This window comes from Corvus kubaryi, unplaced genomic scaffold (assembly GCF_017639235.1).
Source record: "Corvus kubaryi isolate FWS band 111438036 unplaced genomic scaffold, C.kubaryi_AGA036_p1.0 split1-37355, whole genome shotgun sequence".
Classification (NCBI taxonomy): Eukaryota; Metazoa; Chordata; class Aves; order Passeriformes; family Corvidae; genus Corvus; species Corvus kubaryi.
Genome location: NW_024582078.1, coordinates 4,044,538 through 4,064,421, shown reverse-complemented (window position 1 = coordinate 4,064,421; position 19,884 = coordinate 4,044,538). Strand labels below are relative to the sequence as shown.

General features: G+C 54.1%; 1 protein-coding gene and 1 long non-coding RNA gene across 6 annotated transcripts; one reads left to right on the top strand and one right to left on the bottom strand.

Annotated features, from left to right (window-relative positions):
* INKA2 (inka box actin regulator 2) lies at positions 1–11,295 on the top strand. Of its 5 annotated transcripts, none has more exons than XM_042013358.1 (3): positions 1–37; positions 9,203–9,306; positions 9,442–11,295. In XM_042013358.1, exons 2-3 carry the CDS (start codon positions 9,292–9,294, stop codon positions 10,402–10,404), a joined length of 978 nt encoding a protein of 325 aa, XP_041869292.1. In that variant the 5' UTR covers positions 1–37; positions 9,203–9,291; the 3' UTR covers positions 10,405–11,295. The 5 variants fall into 5 exon arrangements, with proteins under 5 accessions (XP_041869292.1, XP_041869290.1, XP_041869291.1 ...); XM_042013357.1 differs by lacking the exon at positions 1–37 and adding an exon at positions 129–7,833; XM_042013359.1 differs by lacking the exon at positions 1–37 and adding an exon at positions 7,844–8,107.
* Positions 11,296–17,602: 6,307 nt separating this feature from the next.
* On the bottom strand, positions 17,603–19,584 carry LOC121657544. The gene is made up of 2 exons (XR_006013662.1): positions 18,382–19,584; positions 17,603–18,236 (listed from the first exon to the last, which is right to left on the bottom strand). It is a non-coding gene; the product is annotated as an uncharacterized LOC121657544 (long non-coding RNA).
* Between the last annotated feature and the right edge of the window lie 300 nt (positions 19,585–19,884).

The window sequence follows — 19,884 nt, the reverse complement described above, 5'->3', positions numbered from 1 at the left end:
CATGGAGCAGCACCTGCGGCGCCTGCGGCAGGAGCTGGTAAGGGCCGGGGGTCGGGGCAGCGCCCGGGCCGGTCCCGCGGGGCTGCGCGGCGGGCTCGCCTTGTGGGCACGGAGGGGAGGGCAGGGCCCGGCCGGGGCGCGGGGGTCCCGCCGCTCCCATCCCCGTGAGCGGGGGCAAATCCCGGTTGTGGGTCGGGGGTCCCGCCGCTCCCATCCCCGTGAGCGGGGGCAGGTCCCGGTCAGCGGTGGCCGCTCGGGGTCCGTCCGTCTGTCGGAGAGAAACCGCGGCGGGGGCGTGCGGGGGCTTTAGGGACAAGCTGCCAGCACAGGTCAGAAATCAGAGAAGCAGCCACAGAGATGGATAGGAACAACTTTCCGGGAATCAAAAGGCTGTGAAGGGAGCGCGTTGGCACCTCCGATACGCTGTGAAAATACTTCTTTAATAGGAAAGCCTTTGTCAGAAACGAGCGGTGTTTTCGCCCTCCTGCCGCTCCTGCTCAGGGGTAACCTCACTCCCGGAGCTTGCTGGGGCTTGTCCAGCAGCCCGAAGGTATTGCTGGTGCTCTGGGGCTGGCTGGGGTGGGTTGGGAGGAGGAACTGATACTTCCCAAAATAGGGTTCCAGCGGGTCTGGCTCGGAGTCTGCGTTATCCTGATAAATAGATAATGAGAACAAAAGGGGAAGACAAGGCAGAGCAAGAACGGGTGGGTGAAGTTTCTGAATGCAAGAAGCTCCCGGTTTGGACTGGAAAGGATGTTGATTTCAGCTGGGTTTTGTGCTCCCCGGAGTTCTGTACAGTGCCTGCATTGCAGGAAGCATTCCCTGTGGAACAACCCTAGTGAGTCCCTGAGGAGCAGGCGAAGTTCCAGCTGCGCCCAGGGCAGGACCAGGGCTGCAGAGCCCTGTGCTCCTCCAGATCCCAGTGTCTTGTGAAACACGGGCTGGGGCAGTGGCCTTTTACTCTCAATAAATGTGGCAGCAGTGACATTTAACCTGCTGGCGTTCCCAGTGTTTCCCCAGCAAACATAGGAGGTGAATGACAAACTAAAACAAAGGAAAATGGGAGTCACTGGTGTGCTGTACACCGGGTGTGATGAATGAAATGCAAACTGCAAAGCAGGACGTACAGAATAATGGGAGAGCTCTTGAAAATCTGAGTGAGTTGGAAGGTGAGATGGGAGAAGGAGTAACTTCCAGAAGAACATCCTAAGAATGAGGTTCCTAAATCAGTGTTTTGTCTTCTAACCAAATCGGTTTTGTTATCTGAGCAATATTTTTGTAGAGGAGCCTAAACACTGCACCTCTGAGTCTAAAACATGCCTGTTTTGTAGTGCAAAAAATAACTTCTGAAGAGTCAATATATTCAACAGAAAGGCAGATCCCTCACACAATGTGAAAACCAGAAAAAAAATACTTTAAATGAGAAAATTCTGGCTTTGTTCAGCCTTTGCTATAGTGAAGGAATAGATTTTCATTGTAAAAATGCAACAGTTTTTATTATATTAATAAACCATGAGTTAGCCTGGCATAAATCTGTGTATATGCTTGGCTTAAAAAACTGGGAAGGGGCAGTTGTCATCTTCAGCTGGACGAGTTGTGACTTGACTGAGAGCAGCCTGGATCTCCATACATTTGGTTTTCACCAGTCACATTCGTTCCCCCTCCCACCGCCCAGTTTTTGTTACTCAAACTTAAAAACTTCCTTTCGCACGAGTTCCCCGGGGATCCGAGCGCAGTCGTGAGCGCGGCTGTGCGGGGACATCCACGGGGTGCAGCTGGAGAGAGCCTTGGGGTCACCTCCTTCAGCCTCCCTGCAGCCCGAGTGAGCTGCAGGCTGGAGTGAAAGCAGGAGCTGTAGCAATTAAAGCATCCACCAGTGATATCCCGAGCAATAACAGCTTTTAGAAATCAATTCTGCCCTGATAGCCCGGAATTAAAATAGATTAATGTTTCTCTAAGGAGCAGCTCGCAGCTCGAGGGACAGCTGGGCCCGTCTGCACCGCGGGCAGCGGGAGCTCGCCTTTGGATGCGCCGGAGCCGGGGTCAGCGGGCAGGAGTGCTGGGAACGGCTTTGGCCGCGGGCAGCCGGCGAGTGGGGCAAAGGGGAGTCCGGCCCCGGGGCATCCCCGGGGATTTAGGAACACCCTGGGTTGTGCTGTGTCCAGGGGGCAGCTCTGTTGTGCAGGGAGGTTCTGCAGAACTTCCCTCTGTGAGGAGCCGGGCTTGCTGGGGCTGCCCAGTGCCACATGGCAAGGTTAGAGACGGTCCCGTTTGCAGAAGTGTAGTTTGTCTCAGTGCAAACAGCCTCTGTTTTGGTAAACCAGACTCTTGGCCAGTTTTGAGGAGGGGATTTTCTCAAAAAATAGTGGATGTTGGCACAGCTCCCAGTTCCCAGGGAAAGGTTATCTTCCTGTGCAATTCAATCTCCCACCAGTGAGATAGAAGGATTCCAGCTCTGGTTTTTCTTTCCCTTGCTTTGTTTATTAAAAACATATTTAAATGCTGATGTGCTTGGCTGGGGTGCTGGTGAGCCCCCACGTGTCACCTGTGCCCTGAGATCACAGAGGGCTGTGCCAGACAAGTCACCGAGGAGCAAGGTCCAGGCATGCTTACCCTGCTCTTCCCATTTCCTCTGGGAAAGCTCTGCCACGGCTCCCCAGGATGAATCTGACCCCTTTCAGTCAGTGCGAGAGAGCTCTCCTGTTCCAGTCGCATGTTTTCCATTGTAAGCTGATAGTTTCTGGCATGTGTGGTGTCCCTTTGATTGGAATCCATTCAGAAGCTTCCACATGCAAATGCTTCGCAGCCGGGAGAGCCTCAGCTGACACAGCCATTCATCCCGGCCGGGTGGGATGGGGCAGCTCTGCTGGAGCGGGGATCCTCATCCCGGGCTGACAGCGGAGCCAGCGCCGACAAGCTGTGCCAGCTCTTTGCACCTCATCCCCGGGTGCAGGAAGTACTTAAGACCTTGTTCTCCTCCGGGAAGCCCCTGGAGATTTATGGACACAGCATGGCTTGTGGGAATGTGCAGCGCTGGTTTGTAGGTCTGGTGATGGAATAAGCTGTGCTTCTGCACTCCTGTCATCTGTCCTTGCAGTGGCAGTTGTGAAATGTGCCCCAGAGCTTGGGAATCTGCCATTCACGCAATTAATCTCGATACTCAAAGCCCTTTTCACTGTATCGGCTGCGTTCAGAATCTGCAAGCATCGTCCTGAGGCACAGCAGAGTTGTGCCTGCTCCCCGAGTCGCAGAGCGTTCTCTCAGCTGAAAGATGAGATTTAACAAGAATTGTCTTGCTGGGGCATTAGCAGAGAGGAGTTTCATTTCCGTGCCTCGCGCTGCACACGGCAGCGCCTCCCTGCACTCGCAGACACCAGCACAGTTTGCACTGCCGTGTCCCAGCCTCACACGTGTGCTCTGGGATGGGGGCCTGGAGCTCGTCCGCAGTTAGAGTCGATCATTATTTTCTGCTGGGGAGTCCATGGGGCAGATTGCTCTGGCACGTTGGGTTTGTATGGCTGTAACGGGAGGGGGCACAGCCACGTTAGCTGTGGTTGGAACTTTACGTGTTTTGGTCTCTCAGATGAATCCAGGATATATCTGGGGTTTCTGTTGCTTTCTTCTAGGAGGAAAAGTATTTAAGTACTGTTTAAAAGAAACCTCACCACTCTGACTTGAACTTTTAATGTTCTCCCTGCACATTTGTCATAAATGCATTGAATTACTGAGTTTGATAGAGTCTGACTCCCTTCTTACATTAATTTATGTCCTGGTAGGCAATGTTTCTTGCTATGAATATCCTGCAGGAATAGAACATTCGGTCCGAGTGAAAAATACAGCCAATTATTTTTACTCTTTGTCTCACATCGGGCTCCTATTCCGGTAACTGTGTCACGCTCCAAGACGATCTGCTGTGTTTTCATTCCTGCCCTCTCGGGAGGGGCAGCTTGGGTGGTTTGCAGTCTGAGCAGCACAAGACAGCCCTGAGGGTCCAGTGTCGCTGCTCCCAACTGCAGCAGGTGGGACAGGCGGCTCCATGTGTGTCTCTGCTGATGAAGGGGTCCCTTTTTGGGTGACTTTGCCCCTGGCTGCTGGAGCAGTGCCAGGAGGTTGGGTGCTTGTCACAGGATCTCATTCCTTGGTGTTCCTGAGGGGAAGGTGCAAAGGAGTGACTTGACAGCAGATGTCCTGTCACGTATAACTGGGGAGAAAAAGCAGTCACACGCTTTGTCCTCTTGGTTATTTCCAGAGCAGTCTCCTAGAGATGAGGATGGATTTTTTCAGACTCCCAGCTTCATGTATTCAGGAATTTTAAAGAGCAGATTCCCAGAGAAGCTGGTCTGGGCTGAAAACTGACATTTTAACCATCATCTGCAGTGGCTGGTCTGTCCATCGAGGCCTGTGGTCTCTCTTAGCTTTGGGTTGTGAGTAAAAGTCTGAAGATTAAAGTTATTTTTGGTCCATTTTTATCCCGGTTGAGGAGAATTGATTTTTCTGATTTGCTTTTAAACATAGGGAATGTGATTGGGAAGCACAGAACAATATTCTTGCAGTGGGAAGGAAGGTGGATAATGGAGTGATGTGAACCACGTCTTTCATGGTTAACATCTGTTCAGGATCTATTTAAACTGTTGTGAGGGGGAGTCTCTGGTTCAGTGTCAGCATCCTTCCTCTTTCAGAAAACTGAGCTCACGGTTAACATCCTCATGAACACCTAAAATACCCTGGGAAGACAAGAGGTAAAAGAGAGACTTGGAATTATTGTGATAAAATGCAAGGACTGAAAGACAACTGCAGGCCCTTGGCATCCTCCAGGGGAAGAAAAAGAAAGGTGGAACATGGAGCTGGAGAGCAGCTCTGTGTGAGGTGTGCAGCGAGGGCTGTGCAGCCACAACTGCAGCCTTGTTGGAGATTAATCCAGTTAGTGACCCGAAGGGAAACACAGAAACAATATGATCAGCTCAGCAGTTCTAAAATAATTTCAGTCTCTATTATGTCATCTGCTTTAAATACCAATTGTTTGTTGCTGGGTCTGTTGCCCATCAGAACTATTATCAAGAACTATTTGCCATTTGTTCTTTCCTGTCCTCTTAGCAATAACTTCCTCTCTTTGCATTTCTTTTACCTAAGAGCTGGACATCTGTCTTCCTCCTGGTTGTGACAAACACTCTCAGGGCTCTTCTTCCCAGCTCTGTGCTCAGCTGAAAGCCGGGGATGTTGCTGGGCTTTTCCTTTCCATCAGCATCACAAAGCTGCTGTGGCCCTGGGCAGGCAGATGTGTGGATGGGCTGGAATGCAGACAGCTGTGGCTCCAGGAGATTGATTGGAACTGGATTCTGAGAGCTCCGTGAAGGGGGATGTTAACAGAAAAACACCAGTTCCAGAGTGGCTGGTAAAAGTTACTTATTTACCTGGGAAGTGGGAAGTGACAAGGAAAATCTCCCTTACTTGTACACTTCAGGTATTTGAGGCTGAATTTGATGAAATGCCAGTAACTGCTGGAGGAGGTTCCTTGGGACGGGCTCTTCTCCTGCGGTGTTAGTCATTGGTGGGAGATCATTGATTACCAACTGTGTAAAGCAGTTGTTGGGTTATCCTTGGGGAGTGAGGAGATGGTGGAAGAGGTGGCTCCAGAGCAATTGGTGCCTTTGCTGCTCAGGATGGGACACTGCCAGTGCAAAAACCCCTCTGTATCTGAACTCTGGCAGGTTTTTGTTTGGTTCCCCCCCCTCCACGTTGAATATTCCATGATGATCATTTGAAAGTGGAATTTTGAATTTTGCACTTCAGTTTTCAGTGCTTGGGGTGTCTGTAGTTTCAATGAGCTTTGCTTTGGAGGAGCATTGAGGCTGAGCTGGCTGGGTCACACCTCCACAGGACTGAGCCAGGTAATACCTCAGTGCTGGAGAAAGGAACCTCTCCCATCACACAGCAGTCCCGGGCACTGAAGGGGAGCACTCAGCCCTGTGAGCACTTGTCTTGCTTTAAAAGGCATGAGTTGGCTTGTGCAGAATTAGACATAAAAGTTTTCATGCCAATTTTTAGGGATTGTGAGAGTTTCAGGAATAATGAGATCCAATTTGAGGCATCTGATTTTTAACTGGTTTATAGAGATAGATTTGGGTATCTGCAAGTTGTCATGGTACTAACAGGGCTTTTTTTTGGAAGCAGAGAAGCCAAACAACCACTTATATTGAAGGGCAGAGTGTCTCAGATTAGACACCCTGGAAATGCTGATGTATTTGTGCACCTTGAGCAGGGAGCAGCAGGAGCCAGAGGGGAGGGCAGGCTCTGTGCAGAGCCGAGTCTGGCAGTGCTGCTGCCCCTGTGCTCTGCTCTGCAGCCCCACTGATCCCACAACAGGTTTGGGGTTTGCAGCTCACAGAGAGGCACAAGCCAGAGCCTCTCCTGGTGCCCAGCTTACATAACAGCACTTGCATAAGCCCCAGCGTGGTCAGGGTCTCTCTCCACACCACATTAAGGCTCTCTGGGGTTCTGTGTCACATTCACGCTCTGCTTGGAATTGACTTCAGTTCATCACAAATTCAAGTTCCTTCTACATGAAGTGTGTGACCAAGAGCCAGTGAGGCTACAAGGGCTGTCCCTTCAGCCTGGAGTTCCCACTGCCTGCAGTACAGCATCCATTTGATTTCCAGCCCAGTCTGCTGAATTATTTGCAGAATCCCTTTTTCTTCTCACAGACCAGGTAGTTCAGTCCTGACCCTCTGCCAGGGAGGTGATCTCTCTTCTCTAGGACATTGTTCCTTTGCTGGAGAGTCTCAGAGAAGCCAGTCTGAACTTGGGAGAACTGAGGTCTTGGCAAGGAGGAGAGGCTGGCAGTTAGACACTGGGGGAGGTTTTTTTCCCTCCAGAATTTTCTTTCCAAGGTGAGTACTCTTAATTGCAGGTGGGTGGAATCCAAGCCCCGCAGGCCGTTTGGTCACCAGGCAGTGACTTCACTTTGGGCTGGGCTTTCCCCGCTCTCCAGCTCTGTAAAAGACTGAGCAGATACCATGAAGAGCAAAAGATAAAGCAGAGGGGGCTGATTTGCTTCATTTTTTAACTTGCACAACCCGAAACTACAGCAGCATTTGCCAGCAGAGTTAAAAGGCTCAGGATGCTGAAAACTCTGTCGGTGCTGGTGGAATTCACGTTTGCAGAGGGACACTGAGGCTGGAGGGTGGGATTCACCCTTCCTGAGGCAGGCCACTGGAGCAGGACAGAGGAGTCACAGCCCAGAGCCTCCTCTCCTGCCCCTGTGCTGCGAGGGAGGCTGAGCCCAGGCATCCACATCTCAGTCATTCACAGCAGAGGGTTTCCACAGAGGAAGACATCCCCGCTTCTTTTCCAGCAGCTCAGGCTCCCCAGTCTGGTGCTGGCACCGGGTTTGGCAGCCCCAGCTCCTTTGTTCAGAAGGAAAAGTGCTGGGTTTGGAAGCGTCGGGGCTCAGGTGTGTTCCTGCGGGGGGCGGCTGGATCTGGCTGTGAGGAGCGAGCCCAGCGCTGCCCAGCGCTGCCGAGGAAGGGTCAGTGCTCCCGAGATGTGCCTGGCTGAGCCCGGCAGGGCTGCCCCGTCCCAGGGCAGGTAACTGAGGCCGTGGAGGGAACGGAGCTGCCCAGCAGATGCCGAGGGCTCCAGGAGCCCAGTCCCGGGGCAGGACCCCCTGTCACTCCCCACGGCGTGATTACTGCGCCAGGGGATTTGGTGGGAAGTGGCCAATGAGGGGCCAGGCTGGCTCCAAATCCAGCTTTTTCCAAAGCCCCAGATCAAACAGACTGCCATTAATAAGGCAAGAAAGGTTAGGACGAGCAGCATTACAGCAGATCTGGAGAGGTAAGGTGATAGTTCTGTCTGAGGCTGGCAGAGCATCTGGCCCCAGCTTGGTGTGGGAACCAGGAGTTCGGTGAGGCTGGAATTGGGACGTTGTTTGCACGTCTGCAGCAGGAGTTTATTTGCTGATGTTAAAAAATGCCATCGCTGGAGGCTCTGGGTGGTGGAATCAGGAAGCTGAGCACAGATTTTCTGTATCTTTGTAGCTGTGTGCTCATTCCAGATGATAAACAACTTTCTTGAGAGAAAAGCCCTGAAAAATGACCGTAACCTGCTGGTGAGTTTAGTTTTAGGTTCTGGGGTTTGAAGTGGGGATTTGTGGTCAGAAACTGTTGAGCAGTTTCCACTTACAGAGCTGGATTGTTACAATTTTCTGATGGCTGCTCTTTCTCACTGCTCAGCCCCACGTACAGAGATGGAAATAGAGCAAGTAATTGAACTAGCTTGGTTAAAATGAAGGAGAGGTAGAAAATAAACCTTGGTAATGTAAAGCTGAACATAAGAAAAAAAGAAAAAGCTGGCCTTTTTCACCCTAATGTTGAGATCTGTTGCTGTACAAAAAAAGGTGGTGAGCCTTTTAACCTGTCTGTGACAGCGTAGGCTGGCTGAAGCTTCCTTTGACAGGGGTAATCTCTTCTGCAAACCACCTCACAGCAGTGGGACGTGCCCTCACCTCCAGCCCTGCCAGCCCCTGCTGTTCCTCCCCTCTCCTGCCCCTTCCCCACTCCCCCTCCCTGCTAAAAAAGAGTAAGTGGCAGCTGTTGGAAAGTGGAGCCCGTTTGCTTTATGGTGCTGCTTTGGGAATATGATCAGATCCTGCATGAGAGAGAGAAAGCAACAGAGCGAAAGAGAAGGGGGGGAGTTGGGAAGCTCTGGAGAATAAGTTGCTTATTTTAGGTCTGGTATAGAAAGTTGAATCTTTGTAGTGAGGTTCAGGGATGAAGCAGAACTGCTACTAAAGATTGTAGCCTGGGAATCAAAGAATTCCCGGTTGAATGTCAGTAATCCTAGAGTTTGTTGGTTGTTCTGTACAAAATTTCCAATGCATTGAAATGTCTTTGATTGTCCTCTAGTGAGAGGTGCCTGCACTGAGGGCCTTGACAGCTGAAGATGTGTTATGGAGTAACAACAATTCTTCTTGGGGTTTATTTTTAATCTACTTCAGCATTTCAGGTAAGGAAGCAAGGCTCTCCCTGGAAGGCACCTCTGTTCAGTGTTCTGGCTCCTGATTTCAGCTGGTGACAGGGCACAAAAGACACAAAGGCACAGGAATATTCTAAAACTGGCAGCAGCCAAAACCATTCATAATTCTACACCTTGGGCTTCTGCCAAGCAATTATAGGAAACTCAAACTCTTTATTTTTGTTGTCAGGTCAAACAAACCACTTCTGTCAGCTCCTCTTATTCCTAGAGGGACACTCCTAGAAAAATCTAAGGAAAACCTGAGTGCCGTTGGCTGAAATGGATGTGGTGCAGGTGGGATGCATGGCAGGTGCAGTCAGGAGGGAGGGGGATGTCTCAGGGAGCTGCTCAGCCCCGCTCTGCTGCCCTGTGCTCGCTGTCCTGCTCCATGCTGGGGACACTGACCCGCCTGTGCTCTTCCCTCCGCAGCTCTCCATGAAGGAGGTGGGCGACGGGCTGCACGAGCAGATGAACTGCATGATGGGCGCCCTGCAGGAGCTGAAGCTGCTCCAGGTGCAGACAGCCCTGGAGCACTTGGACATCTCGGGGCGCCGGAGCCCCGCGGAGCAGCGCCGGTGCTGCCGGAGCAGCGGGGCCGGGCAGGACACGCAGCTGGGGCAGGCACAGGGACATTGCCCCCCGGCCCTGGCGTGTCCTGTGCCACGGCCAGCGGGTTTGTCCCATCCCACTGCATTCCCAGAGAGTGACCACCCTCGAGACACCCCCTCCTCCTCCCAGAGCCTCTGCGGGGAGGACCTTTGTCCCCCAAAAGGACCTTCCTCCGTGTCCAGCAGAGTGGAGCACGTCCGGCCCCGGACATTCGAGTCCAGCAGCCAGGGCACAGCTGGGGGGTGGCTGCTGTGCCAGGAGTGCCCGGGGTGTGATGACGGCCACGACTGGACATCGTCCCTGATGTCCCAGAGCAGGAACCGGCAGCCGCTGGTCCTGGGGGACAACATCTTTGCAGACTTGGTGGGGAACTGGCTGGACCTGCCCGAGCTGGATAAGAAGGGGGAGAAGAGCGAGGCGTCCCTGTCCATGAGCAGATCCCAGGAGCTCTGCAGGAAGTTCTCCCTCACAGCCAACATCTTCAAGAAGTTCCTGAGGAGCGTCCGGCCGGACCGAGACAGGCTGCTCAAGGAGAAACCTTGCTGGCTTCCTCCTGAGGACAAACGGCCCGAGATTTCCAAGAGGTCCAAAAAGATCAACAAACTCAAGGGGACATTTTACTTCCCCCTTCATGGGAACCTGCAGAACCATCACAGCAAAGCAGAGAGGTGCCCCAGGGCAGAAAGCTGTAGTGAGCACCCCAAAATCGGCACCAAGAAAGTCCACGATTCCAGAGACTACAGCCAGGCGGGGTTTGACATCAACACGGCCATGTGGGTCTGAGCCTGTCCTCTGCTCTGCCCAGCGTTTCCACACCCACCAGCAGCTGGAGGCCACACTCACCTTTTTGGGAGACTCCTGATCTCTCCACAGGGACAGGAGAGGAGTCCTGCAGAACACGCTGCAGGCTTCACTCTCCTGCACATGGAATTTTCTGGAGAACTACGGCTTCGGGGACTGCCTGAGCAGCAGCTGACACAGCCCCACGTGGGGAGACCTTTGGGGACCGGTATTTGCAAAAATAATCCGAATCTTTAGCAGCTCTAGGATGAGTGGTGCCACAGGTGAGCAGCTCCTGGTGCCAGGCCCATTCCATCATCTCCAGTTCAATGGCTGCAGCACAAAACCCACGCTGTGCATGTGTGTGTATGAGTGTGCAGATATATATAGAGAGAGAGTTGTTTTAAAAAAATCTATTCCTGCTTGTGTGCACTTGAAACTGGGTTATACACCAGGCATCCCAAGCCTTGTACCTGAAGCACTTGTTATTTAAGTGGAAAGAAATGTTTGAATTTATAAGACTTGAACAATTGCTGAGTGAGGGGCAACCCCCCAACTTTGGGGGGGTCTCCCCTTAAACTGCATCCCTGGTGCCCTCCCAGCAGCTCTCCCTCCCCTGCCAGTTAAACCAGTGGGGCACAAGGCTCCTTGCAGGGGGTTTGTGACCTGGGGGTCTCGGTGGGTTTGCCCCTCTCACCTCCCCTTGTCCCTACAGATCGCTCCAGATAAATCACTGCAGAAGTTTATTGTTGGGTTTTCACCCAGATGCAAAGTTCCATCCCCTGTTTATTGTTGTGTTCCCTGTTGCTGTTGTGTACAAACCTCCTCTTGACAGAACCAAGTTCTTCAGTGTCCGACTCTCCAAGAGTTTCCAATAAAGTGGAATCGGTCTCATCTCTGCTGTGGAACACCCTCGGTCTCTTCTCTCACTCCGGGGTTTTCCCTGGCTGTTCCCAGCTGGGACCGGGGAGTTTGGGGAGCAGCCAGGAGAGTTTCCATTCAAGGAGAGGTTGTAAATCACGGCAGAGCTCCCTGCCAGGGTGCCAGCACTGCTCCAGAGGCACATCCCCTGCAGCCCCTGCACAGCCCCGAGAGCCTGCAGGGCTTCTGCAGCTTCCACACCCGTCCTGCCTGCCCCAGCACCAAGAGAGCAGAGGGACAAAGGTTCGGGGCAGAAACTCTGCCCCACTCTGCTGCCAAGGAAGAGCCTCAGAGCCACACGGTCCCTGGTTTGAGGAGGGGAACAGGGCCGGGGGTCCTACCACAGCTGCAGGGAGCACAGAGCTGGTGAGGGCACTGCAGCCCCCGTTCCATCAGCCAGGAGCCCCAGCAGATGCTCCATGTGCGCAGCAGGGTTGTGTTCCAAAAACCTGTTCCACTCACTCCGAGTTTAGGAAGGGTTTATGTGAGAGCAGGGGGATTATTTGTTTTAAAGACACAACTCTATTCCTGTTGTAACTTCCCAAGGCAGAGAGGCCAGTGGGGCAGAGGCACGGAGGGAGAATTCTTCTTCTTTGCAAATTAAATATAGGCACAAGGCAGGCCCTGTTTGTGCCCATACAAGGAGAGGAGCAGGGCAGCACCCGAGCGCTGTGCTCAGCACTTCTGCAGGAACCTGAGCAGGCTTTTGTCTTTCCTCCTCGTGGGCTTTTGGGCTGGTTGTTCCCCCTTCCTAATTTCTCTCAATGCTGAAAAGCTGCTTGTAAAGCATTTTGTTTTCCTCCTCTTTTATCTGTAGTTCATCCTGTTTGTTACCTCCCTGCTCCTTTCCAGAGCAAAGGGGAGGAGATTTCCCAAGAGAGGAACAGCTTTTCCCGCACCTGCCTCAGTCCCCAGAGAGTGTGGCCCCAGCCCTGGGCTTCCCTGCAGCCCAGGCACAACCTGGGGGTCCCAGCCCGGAGCCCTGGGGCACCCCCATCCCAGATGTGCCCCATTGGCACCAAGGGCTGAGTCCCACGGGGAGAGGAGCACTTGTGCTGGATGGGGATTTACTCAGCAGAGCTGAGCACTCCCACCTGGGCCTTTGTGAGCTCGTCCCTGGCACTGCCCTCAGGTGTGATGGGCAGTCGTGGGGCCAGGCTGAGCATGGCACGGCCACGGTGACATTTGGGATGGCAGGTGAGGGACACATTTCTGCAGGTGGCTGCCTCTGCAAGGCCTTGTGTTACCCAGGACACAGGATGTGTGTGCAGGACAGGGAAACGTGCAGCCCAGAATGCACACGGGGAACCTTCTCCATGGGAAAAGCCGTTCTCCAGGACCGCCCCACGTTCCCTCCGGCCGGTGCCAGCCCGGTCCAGCCGCAGCCCAGGGCTCTGGGAACGCGGCCCCGCTCTGGCAGCTCCTGTCCCTCCTGAGTGCTGACCCCAGCCCAGCAGCTGCTGGGGCCGTTCCCCAGCGCTGGGGGCTCCTCAGGAGCCACGGGAAGTTTCTCGGGAGGAGCAGCACTTGTGGCCCCCCGACAGCTGCCCCCGGAGCTGTGCCAGGAGCAGCTCAGATCAGCTGCTGCCCGGCCTTTCTGTCCCTGCTCCAGGGAGAGCCCATTGTTCCTACTTCCACGTGGAAAGGGCAGTTCTTGGCCCCAGCTGCCTCCCACGTGTTCCTTTCCCACCCAAAAGGCTCCTGCTCCAGCCAGCACTGCCCAGGCCACCTCCCTGGGAGCAGGGACAGAGCCGGGGAGCTGCTGGCACCCCACAGCCGCTGCTCCTCCCTCCCCTCGGCTCTAGGGACAAAGGAGGAGCACCTGAGGACAGAGGGTGTGGGGGTTCCTTAATTTGTTCCTTTTCCAAAGGATCAGATGCCCACCGGGACACTTTGCATGGACAGCTGACCAAATGACCAACGTGGTTTCAAATGTGTTGTGTTCTCTCTGCCTGTTAAGTGTATCTTCAAAGGATGTTTTGCATTAAAATAGGATTTTCCAGGGTGTTTGCAGTGACAAATCCAGTGTGGTCTAGGCTTCAAACACTTGGGAATAGCAAGTAAATGTAGCTGCGTCTCAAGGTTCTTAAGAGAAAAAATATTTAATAAATATTCTTTATCGACATTCAAATAATAAATAATATCACCCAAGCCAGACATCCTCCCTAATTTAGTCTCCAGAGCAGGATCTGCTAATAGATCAGAGTTGGATTTGTGAATTACCATTTCACTTCTCCAGGGACTTTTCCTGAAATTATAATGGCTTTTGCTCCTCTTTTTTTTCATGAAACTGCCACAAAATTGTGCTCCATTATTGAGTATGAAACCCACCTAATTAGCACAATGACAGTGTCTAATGAGGCCCTGGCTGCGTTCTGCATGGCTGATAGGAGTGGCTAATCCCAGACATGGGACAGTAATTACAGGAGCAGGTTCCCCATGAAGCTGCCTGGGAAGGCAGCGATGGCAGAGGCAGCCTGGGCATTCGGGTTTATTGGGAATCTCCGTCCAGTCTCGTCCAAGGGCCGAATGAGCAGCACATCCCAGAGCTTCCAAAGCCCAGGCACCCAGCACTGCAGCTCCACGTCCCTGGGATGGATGAGCGCTGGGTCTGGCCCATATGGCTTAATGGAAAGAGAGGATTTAGCTCTTAACATTAATCGAGTGCTTTTCCAGGAGCTGCTCTGCTCGGCCGCCCTGGGCTTTCCCTGCCCGGTGCCCACACCCTGCTCTCCCGGCCAGATGGCCTCCAGAAGGCTCCCAAATGTGCTTGTAATTAAAAAGCCTTTATTTTCAAAACCATTGCACAGCTTATTCTTCTGACAATGAGATGGGGCTTCTTAAGCTACTGCGGGGCAAGAGGAGAGGAAAACACGGCTGGCTGCCCTTGGGAGTGTTTCCCTTTGCCACTGACACGCATTCTATTTACTGTTTGTGGAGTGGCAGGACAAGGGGCAGTGGCTTTAGACTGGAAGAGAGTGGCATTAGATGGGATATTGGGAAGGAATTGTTCCCTGTGAGGGTGGGCAGGCCCTGGCACAGGGTGCCCAGAGAAGCTGTGGCTGCCCCTGGATCCCTGGCAGTGTCCAAGGCCAGGCTGGAGCAGCCTGGGACAGGGGAAGGTGTCCCAGAGGGTGTCCCAGGGGTTGCAATTAGATGATCTTTAAGGTCCCTGCCAACCCACACCCTTCTGGGGTTCTGTGATTTACCCACTGGAACTGGGGGTCCCTGTGCCCTGCAAACCTGCACGGCTGCTGTGTGCCCAGCTGACCTGAGAGGCTTTCTGAGGGCACACTGAGCAAACACAGTTCCCCTCCATTCCCCTTGTACGGAGTCCAGCAGGAAAGGAACCAATCGCCACGTCCTGGCTGCACTCAGATCCATCTGAGTCCAGATCCAGCACTGGTTTATTCCCTCCAGCACATTCCCCATCACCTTCATCGTCATATTCATCATCATCAGAATCCCTTCTTCAAGCAGCGCTTCCACAGCAGGGCCGGCGTGGCCCTGCAGGAGGAGGCTGGGGTTTATTTCTCCTCCCTTTTGTTCAAGTTCATTTGTATCCACGTGGCATTGCTAATCAAGGACTCGCACCCCTTCCAGCTGGCAGGCAATCTCCTGTGCTGCTCTTAGAGCACAAATAAAAAGGAGTTTACTGCAACAATTTGCCTCTGCGAGGCTGAGCTGTGGCAGCTTTGGGGACCCCCAGCACCCCCTGGTTTGGCTCTGCCCAGCCAGACTGGGCTGATCTTTCCGGGCTCCTCGTGGCCTTCCTGCAGCTGCAGGGGTCATTCCTGGCCGGGACCAGCGACTCCTCATCTGTGGTTTTTTGGGAGCATTTCCTGCAATAACGCTCCTAGCAAAGCTTCTGAGCTGGCTCAGATTTCCCAGCTTTCACTGGACAGGAAAGCAAAAGGGGGGAAAATCAATATCCCAGAAAGAAAAACAACCGGGTTCTGTGTCAGTCCTCACCTTGGCCAGGCTGGAGGTTAATTCGGAGGGCGCTTCCCACATGATGTAACCGCACCCTGAAATCCCAGAGGGGCTGGAAGGACACGAGCTCTGGGATTCAGAGGGGAGGCTGCAGGGTCCCAGCTCAGCCCCCTCTGCCCTCAGCACCAAAGCCCACCTGGGGAAGGGGCTGGATGTGCCCTGGAGGAGCGGAGGGAGAGCGGCCTTGTGCTGTCCCCTCTCTGTCACCTCCCCAGGGTCCCCGGGCACGCAGAGGAGCAGCCCTGGCAGGGAGCAGCCCCATGCCCTGGCACAGAGGTGGCACAGAGGTGGCTTTGCCCGTGGGGCTCCCGCAGCTCCAGAACGCGGGGGCACGTCCACTCCTCATCACCAGCCCACGCCAGCAATTCAGGCTGGACCTTCCCCGAGGGCTCTGCCGCCTTCCCCACGTCGGGCTGGAGCTGGCCGTGTGACATTTCGGACCCGCAGATAACGAACGTGACGTCGTGCCAGGGTTAATTAGTCCCTCTGCTCTGCCGGCGACAGCCGCTCTGGAGGCACAGCCTGGCCAGGGCGGGCAGGGACAGGGGACTGTCACCTCCAAAGGCTCCAAGAGCCGCGGGGAGCAGCGGGGGAGACTCGGGCTGAGAAAAGCAGCTGCATGATGAAGCAATTGCTTTATTCTTAAATGTGTGGGCTAACAGCAGCCTCCTCTGCCTGCTTGGGATAACTGAAGGGTCTCTCCAGGCCCTCACTCCGTATTTTCTGTACTGTTTTGTCTGTAACAGCCTTCTGGGGCTGGAGAAGTCCCTCAGCGGGCTGGCCGGGTGTTGGCAGGGAGCAGGAGCATTGCAGAGGATTGTTCAACTCTGGCCCAGACCGAGGGCATTGCAGCACAGCTCCGTCTGAAGGGCAGCAGGGAATGGGATCCCAGTGTACGGAGGCACCTCGGCAGGGCCGTGGCAGGCAGCGGGGTAACGTGGCGAGGAGCGAACTCGCCCAGCGCATCCGTGTGTCCGGCCACTCTGCTGACCACGTCCAGCCGCACGCTCTGCTGCCAGACAGCACAGATGGCCAGGGCAGCAGGAAAAGCGTCCTGGGGACCTGAGGGACCTGCTCTGTCCCTCTGCCGTGTGCAGCCAAGAGCAGAGCTTGCGTTCCTGGGGCCACTTGCGGAGCCCAGGGCGTTCCCTTCCCCGGGGCTGCGCTCACGGCTCAGTCTGGGGGTGCTGCTCCCGTTCAGCCCATCCTGGGATCGCTCAGCTGCAGCTCTCCCGAGCTACCTGCCCCGAGCTTCCCCCCCTCCTCCGCTCTTTCTGTTCCAGACCAATTACCGGGAGCTCGCACCCAAAGGCAGCCAGCCAGGCGTTTATGCTGCAGCTGCCTGATCTGCATGTGCTCATGCTAATGGTGTGGAAACGATTCATGGTCGGCTTTGTGCTGAGTTTCCTGTGCCCTGAATTGAGCTCTGCTTGGAAAAAGGAGAGACCGCGTTCTCTGGATTTGAAATAATTAAAGAGGGGAACTTTTCTGTGTGCTGCTTACCTGGTTTTCAAACGCGTCACTGATGTAACGCTGTTGGCAGGATGATCGGAGCTTTGCGCGGAATCTGCCTTAAAGAGGCAAATAACAGATACATTCCTAAGAGGAATTCTTATTTATTCCTCAGAGGAATGGGAGAAACATTCTATTTGCAGCTAGAGAGTATTGGGAAATTCTCTGGAGATAAGATGCATTGCCAGGAAAGTCGAGCAGAAGTCCTCCTTCCGCAGAGGTTTTATGGCAGCTCTAAATCACTCGGAGATGGACTGGATAAGACACCTTAAACAGCCAGACCTGCGGTTTCTTCCCAGCACCCTGCAGGCAATTCCTCCCACTCCTCTTCCTCAGCTCGGGCACAGGGGCGGGTGCAGCCCCTGGCTGGATCAGCCCCGGGTGACACCGTGGCACCGCTGGCTCCAGCACCCCACCGGAGCCGCCGCAGCTGGGCAGGAGCGCCGGGCTCCATCAGGGAGTTCTCTGTGTGTGTTTAAAGCTCCCTGGAACAGCCTGTCGCTCCTGCAGCACGTCCCAGGGAGCCTTCCCGGTGTCCCGACCCGAGGGGGTTGTTCCCAGCAGGGTTCAGGTTCTTTGCCATAATATGATTTCGTGGGACGAGCGTAATTAGCTGTGACACATCTTTGCAAGGATTCGCCACCTTGGAGAATCGCAGACGAGCCGAACATCCAGCAGGATGCAGAGCCCCTCATCCCTCCGTGCACCGCAGCTGGAAAAAATAAGCACCAAGTTGAGGACTTTGCAGCGATTCCTTTGGGAGACACCGAAGTCCTGAACACGATACTAAAAATTAATTATTTAGATTCCAGCCCTGCAATGAGAGCCATCTGGCCAGATGCCTTTACCCTTTCCAGAGCCCCCAGGAGCTCTCAGCACTCCACGCTGGAGGAGCGAGCTCTCCACCTGTATCTGAACAGGCTGAGGCTCCTCCTGCCCTGGAGGAAGCACGAATAGAACCAAAATGACTCTCAGCACTAGGGTTCCTCAGCCATTCGGTTTCCTCTGGAATGAAGGCAGCGGTGAGCCCTCAGTGCCGCAGGAAAGGCGCGTGTTTGTCCGTGGGGACCGGGGACAGGGACCGGGGGGACGGCTCAAGCGATTCATTGTGCACGGCGAGGTAATTCCCATTTTGTGGGGCCTCTGTTCACAGTTCGGGTGCAGGAGGGATGTGTTTTCCTCTGCCACAGTCTCGGATTAGCCTGGATTTAAAGGCAGTTCTGTATTCTCAGTTTCAGATGTTTGTAGCCTTCAGGTGGTGGCACTGCCAGTGTCCTCCACATAACCCAGGGATGGCGACTGTGGGGAAAGCCAATCCTGGTCTGGGAGAAGCTCTGGAGGAAGCAGGGAGAGGCTTTTTTCTGATAAAACTTCAGCGTTGGCTGGAGCAGGCCTGACCCAGGGGAGCCCTTGCCGGGGAAGAGACAAGAGGGAAAGGGTTAAAAGCTGTCTCCAGGCAGGAGAACAAAAACACCATTGCACTCATCTCCCTCACTGTGCTCATCTAATTACGTTATTTAACAGGATACCCTCTCATTGATTTTAATTACTCACATAATTTGGGAAGTAATTCACAGCACATCCCTGCAGGGTGCATGAGGCTGAGTCGGGAACAATGTGCTCGAGTCTTCCCGGCCACATGGAAGGAGGGGAGGGGAGGACGAGCCCCAGCCCCGCAGGCCAGGGGGCCCTGGGGATCTGTCCTTTGGGGAAGGCTCCTCCGGCATCGGAAGCCGGGATCCCCCGCAACAAAATATTGTCACCCGTGGGGTGCCGCAGGTCTGCCCCGGCCAGCACGGCCCCGAGTCCGGGGGTTTTGGGGATCCCTGGCTCGGGAGCAGTGATGCCCGGCCCCAGCTGCTGCCTGGAGGGATCCAAGCAGGTCCTGGTGTCCCTCCATCCCCCGTGCGGAGCAGCTGCGGATTAATTGTCCCTTTGATATCGGTGGGGTCCTGCCAGGGACGATTCGCTCCTGTGGCACTGACGGGGGGATGCTCATCCCGCCAGAGCCCCCCTGGCTTCCCTCAGCCAAACATCCTGGAGAGAGGAGCCGCTCCTGATCCCCCAGGACGGTTCACCAAACAGTCCCTGTCACTGGTGACTCTTAAAAAGCTTTTAACCACAGTCCTGCAATTTTAACTTTTTTTTTTTTTTTTTAAGGCCAGTTGCACACGGTTTAGCAAAATTGCACCCCCAGCACGCACTTGTTTGGTTTCTTCGCTGTCTTTTGTAAGTTCCCCACTTAATTAGGATGCAAACAATCCCAGAGGAATGTTTAATTAATATTATAAAGCAACAATGGGATGATTAAGCAAGTCTGGGCAGCTGCTATTTATACACAGGACATGTGGCACTTGTTGGGGGCGAGCGTGTCAAGGAAAAATCATTCCATGGATCTCTCCGTGCAATGTTATTGCTTGTTTTAATTGTCTGGTTCAGGCCTTTCCTCCTCTTTGTGTTCGCTCTGGCAGAGCGAGAGAAGCAGAGATTTAACTCGGTCTCTTGTTCAGCTTAATTACAGTGAAAGCTTTCAGCCGAGGAGCCTCCCTGCCACCCCTGCCCTGCCCAGCCACGAGGGCTCCACAAACAGCCCAGCGGAAGCTTCAGGCAGTGAATGCCCTAAAACTGGGCCAGGAATAGCATCTGGGAGGCCCCTTCGAGCAGAAAAGCATCCCCGAGGAGGGGCAGGCTGGGAGAGCTGGGGGGCTCTGCCAGGAGCAGCAGCGCCCGCTGGGCTCCCCCGTGCCAGGGCAGGGCTGGGATGGGGTGTCCGGAGATGCCCCAGAATTCATGGAATCACAGAACGATCTGGGTTGGAAGGGACCCTCAAGACCAGCTCATTCCACCCTGTGCCGTGGGCAGGGGCACCTCCGCCGGGGTGGAACGTGCTCCTCAAACGGCTCAGTGATGCTCTCATCCCCCGGCGCCTTCATGGCACTGGGTTTTCGGGCATTTCCCATTTGGAAATGATTTCTCTGTAGCTTCTCAGAAGCCTGTGCACAACCTGAAGTAATTGTATTTGCCTTGGGTTGAACTCTTTTGGCACTTTCTAAAAAT